Below are 8,699 nucleotides of genomic sequence, written 5' to 3' on the forward strand. Positions count from 1 at the left end.
ATGACCAAGTTACTAGTCCACCGGCAAACATAAATACCACTCCAGTTGTCGATCTCGTTAATAAGTCGCTCGCAAAATCCATATCTGAATAACCTACTAGTCGTAGGTCATTTTTCTCGCTATTATACAATATTCCTACTTCTAACGTACCTTTCAAGACTCTTAATATGCGCTTTACCGCCTGCCAGTGACTATTTTCATAGCCGTTTAAAAATCTACTTACATAACTAATCGCAAACGCAATATCGGGTCTCGACACGGTTGCTGAAAACATTAATGAATCTACCGCTTCTCTGTACGGTACATTACATGTTAATCGGACATTATCTCTAACAGGCTACAATAATGCGTGTGGGTCTGCAGGTACGGCAACTTCTTTCGCGTCATTCATTCCGAACCTGTTCAGTACTTGTTCAATATAATTCCTTTGGTTCAAGAATATCTGTTTGTTACTCCGATCATGATATATTTGTAGACCCACAAACACTTCTGCATTTCCCAAAGTAATCTCAAACATTTCTTTAAGCGCATTCGTTACTTTGGCAATAGAGCGTTTTGATTTGGCAGCTATGAGTCCGTCATTGACATATAATACAAGATAAACATCGTCATTATCTACCCTGCCGCGAAAAATACGTTTATCCGCATTGCTTTCCGTGAAACTAAAATACTTTAGGAATGATACAAACTCTCGGTTCCAAATTCTTGATGCCTGTTTAAGACCGTATAACGCTTTCTCAAGTTTACACGCTAGAGTCTCGTTTTTCACTACATGTAATCCTTCTGGTATTTTCATAAATACACGATCTGCCAATTTTCCATACAAAAACGCTGTCTTTACATCAAATTGTATTAGCTCAAAATTTCTTTGCGTAACCATAGCAAGAAATACACGTAACGAATCAAACCTAATTACCGGGGAAAATGTCTCTGAGTAATCTTTTCTGGGTTTTTGCATAAACCCTCTCGCAACCAGTCTCGCCTTGTAGCGACATATCTCTCCCGTCGGTGTCCGGGAGATTCGAAAAACCCATTTCGAATCAATCGGAGTTTGGCCTGGTTCTTGGAGAACAAGTCCATGTTCCATTCCTCTCGTGTGCATCTAGTTCCTCTGCAATAGCCTTGACCCATTTTTTAGCATCCGATTTAGATATGGCGTCTCTGTAACTTAAAGGCTCATTACACTCTGTAAGGTTTACTTCAAATCTTGCCGGTCGCTTTATCTGGGTGCGATCACGTAGCTGACGTGAATCTTCGTCAGGCGAATGATAGGTGTCATCCGACGACTCATTCTCCTTATCGCTTATTATCTTTTCTAGAACGGCTTCATGTCGTCGGCTTTCATCCCCGTCTTCAATCTGCTCGTGTTTTTGGTCTGGCAGCTTGATTAGACTACCTGTCGACCTTTTTGGGCTGGAGCAGTTTCTTCTTTCATTGAATATTACATCTCTCGCAACAAAAACTCGCTTCTTTTGTGGATCATAAAGTCGATAGTTCGTGGACTCACCCTGATAGCCGACTAGTATCAACTTCTTCGCTTTTGAATCGAGCTTGTCCCTTTGCTGTTCAGGTATGTAGACATAGACATCAGATCCAAAAATACGTATGTGGGCCAAGCTCGGTTTCTTGCCTGTCCACCTTTCATATGGAGTAGCTTCTGATGATTGCGTCGATGTTGTCCGATTTAGTACATAAACAGCGGTATTTATTGCCTGTGCCCACAACGCCTTGAGGAGCTTCGATGCAATCAGCATGGAGCGCGCACTCTCCACTATAGTTCGGTTGTCTCGCTCCATTCTCCCATTTTGCTGGAGTGTGTACGGTGCTGTACACTCCATCCGAATACCACACGCAGAGAGATAGTTTATCATGTCTTTGTTTACATACTCTCTTCCATTGTCCACTCTTAACACTTTTGTAGAATGCCCAAACTGATTCACAACTAGTCTCTTGAATTACTTAAAACGATCAAGAACATCAGATTTATGTTTTATGAAGAACACTCGATAACCTGATGCATCGTCTTTAAAAGTCAAAAAATATTTCGCGCCATCAAAGGAAGTTTTCGAGAACGGACCGCATACGTCACTGTGAAAAAATTCTCCAACCGCCCTTGACTGTGGCGACTCCCTTTTTGCAAACGACAGTTTATGCGATTTACCAAACTGACACGTTTCGCAGAAGGAATTGCTTTTGTGCTTGAATTTCAGTCCATGAACATAATCTTTATCTGCCATGTGACAGAGAGAACGATGATTCACATGTCCCAAACGTTCGTGCCATACATTCAGATCCACCACTGACGACATATTTGCCTCATCTGATTGCACTACTTGGAAAAACATGCGAAAAATATTATTATCCTGTCTTATTCCCTGCGCAACTATTTTCTCATTCCTCAAAACAATCACGTGTTCCCCTTTAAATCGTATCTCACAACCTTTGGGTGTGAGATACGATTACTGAAAAAATATGTTTTACATATTACTACATACACCTACTGAAAAAATATGTTTTCTGAGAGAAGGTACGTAAAGCACGTTTTCAATGCTTCCAAGTTTCCATACACCATCAACTAGTTTATTAATTACAATTTTTCCAGTTCCTTCAGCAACTCGCACACCGTTGTCACCTAGCGATACTATTTCTCCTTGATATAGTTGATAATGCACGATCCAGTCTCTACGGAAAGTACAGTCTGTCCCAGATCCAATGAGACTGGTCTAAAAAAAATACAAAGCGTTTATTATTTTGATTTTTTATTCTTGTTTATTCAAAATAGTCTCCTTCTGAGTCAATACAGCGCTGGAAACGTTCAACAAATTTTTCGAAACATTTTTTATACTCATTGGCAGGAATGGGTTTTAGTATGGCGGTCGAAGTCTTTTGGATGACCGGGATGGTATCGAAACGATTTCCTTTCATCGCCAATTTCAGTTTGGAAAATAGCCAGAAGTCACACGGAGCCAAATCAGGTGAATACGGTGGATGATCGATAAAAATGATGCCTTTTTTGGTCAAGAATTCACGTACCATGATGGCTTTGTGCGATGGTGTATTATCGTGCAACAAAAACCAACTGCCTGGCTCTCGATATTCCGGTCGAACTCGTCGAATTCTGGCCCACAATCGTTGTAGAACTCCCAGATAATATTTGGGCAGACACACAGCGGTCGCTTCGAAGAATTTCTTTGACTTTCTCGATGTTTTCTTCATTGCGAGTGGTTTTTGGCGGCGGTGCTCGGTCATCGTCTGCAAGATCCTCACGACCGTCACGGAATCGGCCAAACCAACGAAAAACCTGTTCACGGGACATGCATTCATCCCCGTACACATTTTTTAGCGTTTCGTACGTTTCTGCGCCACTTTTACCCAATTTAAAAATTGGTTTTTCGACCGACGTACACAAAGTGACTTTACATAAAATGTCAAACCACAGTGAAATATCAACCGAATTCGCTCAAATTTTGAGGTTAAGTAGATGAAAGGTAGAACATTCACCTACCATCATTCACTCATAGATATCGCTGCGCTAAGAACTTTGATGGAACCAGTCTCATCGTATCTGGGACAGACTGTGTAATGTGCCTCGAGGCGCCACTGTCTGTCAACCAGACATCTTCTGTCTTCTGGTTCAGTAGGTAGCTTATTTGTTCGTCTGTCACAGTGCCACCTGTCTTGAGCTTGTCGCTACTTCCCATACGATTATCTTCCGAGTGCGTGATCACAAAAGCACAGGTATCCGAGTCGTCACTCCTCTTCTCTCCGCCTTTTCCAGGTTTCCCATCTCGTTTCCACTTTCTACAAAATCTCTTTATGTGGTCCTTTTTCTTATAGTAAAAACACTCTATACCAGCCGAGTCATTTTGCTGGGTTTTTTTCTCCTTCTGTAAGACACTATCTTGCTTTTTCTTGCTCTTAACTGTTACAGCGGCCAACGCACTTGCCAATTCATCATCTCGAGATAATCTGCTTTCCTCCTTTATTAGTCGTTCTTGCAGTCCATGTATGGTTTGTGAAGCGGGTTTCACGCTGTCCCAGGCTGTAATCAGAGCTCCATATTTCATAGGCAGGCTCTCCAAAACTTTCGCCATTATAGCCATGTCTGATACAACCTCACAAACATCCGTAAGCTGCCTGGCCATATTTTGTACTTTAGACACGTGCTGTACCACTGAGTCATTCGCGGCCATCTTATATTCATGAAACCGTTCCAACAAAAGCAGTTTGTTCGATTCTGAGGTTCTTTCATTATTGCTATTCAGCTTTGTTCACATCTCATGACAGACATCTGGTAAGTAATTAAATACTCAAGTTGAGAGTACTCTATGGCCGACGATATAAGGAAAGTCGCCCTTGCATCATCCTTTATCTCAAATTCAACTCCTGGATAGCTGCTTCGAATATAAAGCTGCTTTCAAACCATGATGGGGGAAAACCAGTTTCTCATGATATTACCGAGCAATAGTAGCATGCGACACTATCCCGAAAATACAACTACTTCATTTATTACGGAATTGTCTCAAGAAGTGAAGCTGACTGGCTTATGGTAAGTTGCGCTTACCGAAATTCAATTCCCCTTTAGTTTTTTACACGTGTGCCCCGAAGAAGATACAGAACTCGTATTCATTTCATTGCCGCGTGAAAATATTAATACCAAAAATGCCAAATCAGTCATCATAAAAGGCGACGACCATCTACCCAAATTCGAGCTTACCCACATAACCTCCGGTGTTTACACCACGGAAAGCGAACTGCTACAGTCTTTAAACAACGCTAGCTCATTACTCAAAACGCACATTGCCTGGCGCCAGGATCCTCATCGGGGTGGTAAAGTAACGGTGTACTGCACATGTGATATTAAAGAATGCAGTAGTTTTCATTTCGTAAAGTTTTCCGACAAAGTGGCTCGTATGCTCGGCTTCGATATGTATAGGCCGAACGAGGAATTCATTCATCTTGACTTGCCGAAAATTATACAGGGGCATATAGCGTACCATCCCAATACTGATCGTAATGCGAATCCCCAGAAAGTTGGAAAAGGAAGGTTTTACTCTTTTATCACGTTAAAACGTGAACTTATGTCCGACGAACCAGCTAGTACGGTGCGGGGTATACCCGATAAACTCTTTGTTTATTGCGACATTTGTGAGTCCTATATAACGGGAGACGTGTATTCTCCTCTTCTCCGTGTAATCCCCGTCGAATACAACGGTGGCAAATCTGCCTACGGTCGTAACATGGTGAAGCATTTTTCTCCGCCGAATTATATTCCATTGCGATTAACATGTTTCCGCACGATCGAAATAGATATAAGAGATCAGGTTGGCGAAAGAATACCATTTGAATTTGGGACGTTGACAGTTATATTACAATTTAGGCGTCGTGTTTAGCACGATATGACACATTATTTAGAGTATTATGAAGCGCAATCCGGGGGAAGTCGCAGCGGTGGAATTCTGCGAGTTTTTGTAGGATCGCAGTATCAGCGCGGCCATGGTATCGGTAGTTTTCTCGGTGGTTTGTTCAGGCGTGTGTTACCTTATCTGGTCAGTGGTGCGCGTGTAGTTGGAAAAGAAGCTCTACGCGCAGGGGTTAGTATACTCGATTATGTGGAGAATAACACGCCGTTGAAAGCAGCTGTTAAAACACGCCTCAAGGAATCAAGCTCAAATCTCAAAAGAAGAGCGGAAGAACACATTAACAAACTGATGGAGGGGTCTGGATATAAAACTCCTGCGAACATCGGAAAAGCTCAGTTTCCTTTCGTTACGCTAAGCGGATACAACGGCAAATCATCTGCACCCAAACGTCTAGTCAGCGCTTATAAATCAAGTAAGAGGAAAACGACTCGAAGAAACATACAGAGAAAAAAACGGGGTAAGAAGCTAACGAAGAAGCCGGCGAAGAAGCGTTCAGTGAAGAAAAGCGGGAGAGGCCTTGTTAAACGTCGGGAAGTTATCAAGAAGCGTACCGTGTCAAACATTTTTTCCTAAACATCAACAACAGACGCGTGCTTTCGAAGTCTGTCCTTTCTTCATACGCATTCCAGTGAATGTTTAAAGAGTGAACTCGATCTCCTCACCCTGCCGCCTACACAAACCAGCATTGAGAGTTCACAATGGATTCACTACAAACCCGTGTCTTCTCTCACAGACGACGCGCCCATCGAATTCGTCGTACCCGGGCATGGAGAAGAATACATAGATCTTGCTCACACCATGCTGTCGCTATGCATACGAGTAGAAACGGAAATTGTAGCAGGAGTCGCCGGCGCAAAAGTAGGCCCAGCAAACCATATACTGCATTCGATATTCAATCAAATCAACGTATATTTCAACCAAAAGCTCGTATCTCCTCCAAACAATGCTTACGCTTACCGCGCTTACATAGAGGCGTTATTAAATTATGCTTCACCAGTAAAAACCTTCCACCTGGCTTAGTGCCTGTAGTACAACGATACGGCGGGGAACATGAACGCTCTGCCGGGAGCGACACCATGCAATCACGGACTCGACAAGCGAGCCGCTTTTATACGAGGAGGACGAACACTGGATCTCATAGGTCATCTTCACTGCGACGTCTTCAATCAAGATAAATTCTTGATCAACGGTGTCGAAGTGCGCATGAGGCTTGTTCGTTCGAAAGATTCCTTTTGTCTTATGGAAGGAAATACTATGTCGTGGATAAGCGTTTTAGATGCTACACTACTCATCAGAAGAGCTAGAATAAATCTAGGCATATTACGCGCTCATACAAAAATGTTGACCAGGACTACTGCTAAATACCCTCTCACGAGAATCGAAGTTAAAACGAGTCCCCCACTTTTCTTTTCGACGTCATTCCCCTTCCAATGTAAAGATTTTCAACATCATAGTCCTCCCGAGTAAAAGTTTTGAGAAAAGAGTACCTGGGCCCCGCGGGTTGCTATCGGATGCTCGAACCTCTTAGACCAATGCTGCCTGTTGCTAGTAGACGTCTAGTGAAGGTTCTTACAGTATGTGTGTGATGATGTCACGCATACGTCAAAAGAAAACACATGGCGGCGGTGTAGGCCAGACTCGAACCTGGGCCCCGCGGTTGCTATCGAGCGCTCGAACCTTCTAGACCACCGTCGCCTATTGCTAGTAGACGTCACGTTACGGGTAAGATGGCGAGCGTGACGTCACGCATACGTCAAAAGAACAAACATGGCGGGGGTGTAGGTAGGGTCAAACCTGGGCCCCGCGATTATTATCGAACCTGGGCCCCGCGATTACTATCGAACGTCTATCGGACGTCTCTTGGACGTCTCTCTCGAACGTCTATCGGATGTCTCTCTCTCGGACCTCCTAGACCATTGTTACTTATTGCTAGTAGGCGCATAGTGAAGGTTCTTACAGTGTGTATGATGGCGTCACGCATGCGTCAAAAGAAAAACAAAGTCGGAACTAGGCCAGACTCGGACCCCGGACCCTTCGTTTACTGTGCGATGGTCCTACCACTTAGACCATCATAGGGTAGGTTGGAAGGGAATACGAAACGTTCGTCGAAAGAGTATTTACTATACCGACTTGCGCTGGGCACTATCCTCATCGTTCTGAGGAGGGGGAAGGGAAGTAAAATGGGAGACATATAGAATTAATTTATACATAATCTTATGTTTTAGAATATCATTTATTTGTTCGCGGCTTCATACATTATATTTTTCACAGCGCATGCTAACAATTCACAATCAATGTTAGTTAAGTTTGCGCACCATGTTGGTTAGCGGGCTGTATTCAACTACACGATCATGCAGGATGAGACAATATGCGGTAGTATTCGCCGGTATATTCTCCTTACACTCAAATTCGATGCGCACATCCACAGTGGCACTCTTGACGGACTCATTTTGACGCGAGCAATCGATAACCACAAAAGGACCTAGCCGCAGAAAGTCGGTAGTTGTTAACCATGCCTCAGCATTGTCGCATCCATAATACGATTTACGAAAACGTCTATACATATCGTAAAGTACGGCGTATTTATTTTTTGTAAAGTCCAAATTCATGTCGTCGTACGGATAACACTCTGAATTCAGATAGAGCTTCACGTTGATCAATTTGCAGTCATCGAAACGAGTTATATTTTCCGACATGACATTCTTCCGGCCAGTCTGCAGCGCAAAGATAACGTATCGAGGTTTCTCCAAATTAGTAGCAGTTTTGACGGTCCACAAGTGTTTGGTCGTGCTTTGCAGTAGAGGAAATTCATACAGATCCCACGAGCGGAAACTCATACTCAGGTATCGTCCATCCTCCAAAGTTTTCAGCATGGAAAGTTTATTGATATCGTTCAAGATTACATGAAGCATTCGCCATTGTATCTTGAATAGCTCAATCTTAGGATCCAGCGCTGAAGATCCTAGTAGACTGTTGCTGTCGCTGCGCGATCGTAATAGAATCAATTCGTGACGCGCGTTAATCACTATACGTTTGTAGTCTTCACAGAATCCTAGCAAAACGTTGAGCGGTACACAAAAATTGAAGTACCCGTCCGGCGAAATAGTGTCAGTCGTATCCCACGCGGCATTTTTCATGATGGCATTTTTGTCTGAAGATATCGATACATAGTTTTTGAGCGTTGAAGTTATTCCCACGTTTCTGTTACGATCAATCTCCACACCATCCAGTTCATAACGGATCTCATCAAACATAAATGCAACGCCATTATATCCC

At 43.1% G+C, this 8,699-nt stretch overlaps 1 protein-coding gene across 1 annotated transcript; it reads right to left on the reverse strand.

Annotated features, from left to right (window-relative positions):
- Positions 1–1,040: 1,040 nt before the first annotated feature.
- LOC112590100 (uncharacterized) lies at positions 1,041–4,193 on the reverse strand. The gene is made up of 4 exons (XM_025305805.1): positions 3,602–4,193; positions 2,162–2,332; positions 1,888–1,958; positions 1,041–1,808 (listed from the first exon to the last, which is right to left on the reverse strand). Exons 1-4 carry the CDS (start codon positions 4,191–4,193, stop codon positions 1,041–1,043), a joined length of 1,602 nt encoding a protein of 533 aa, XP_025161590.1.
- Positions 4,194–8,699: the final 4,506 nt, after the last annotated feature.

The sequence above is a fragment of the Harpegnathos saltator genome, unplaced genomic scaffold (assembly GCF_003227715.2).
Source record: "Harpegnathos saltator strain DR-91 unplaced genomic scaffold, Hsal_v8.6 scaffold716, whole genome shotgun sequence".
Taxonomy (NCBI): Eukaryota; Metazoa; Arthropoda; class Insecta; order Hymenoptera; family Formicidae; genus Harpegnathos; species Harpegnathos saltator.

What these genes read in the sequence shown, in the direction of transcription:
- LOC112590100 (XM_025305805.1), bottom strand. Translation starts at nt 4,193, where the DNA reads ATGGCCGCGAATGACTCAGTGGTACAGCACGTGTCTAAAGTACAAAAT. An exon ending in CTGCGAAACGTGTCAGTTTG is followed by an intron (nt 1,959 to 2,161) that starts GTAAATCGCATA and finishes GATCGTTTTAAG; the next exon opens with TAATTCAAGAGACTAGTTGT. An exon ending in AGAGTGGACAATGGAAGAGA is followed by an intron (nt 1,809 to 1,887) that starts GTATGTAAACAA and finishes TACACACTCCAG; the next exon opens with CAAAATGGGAGAATGGAGCG.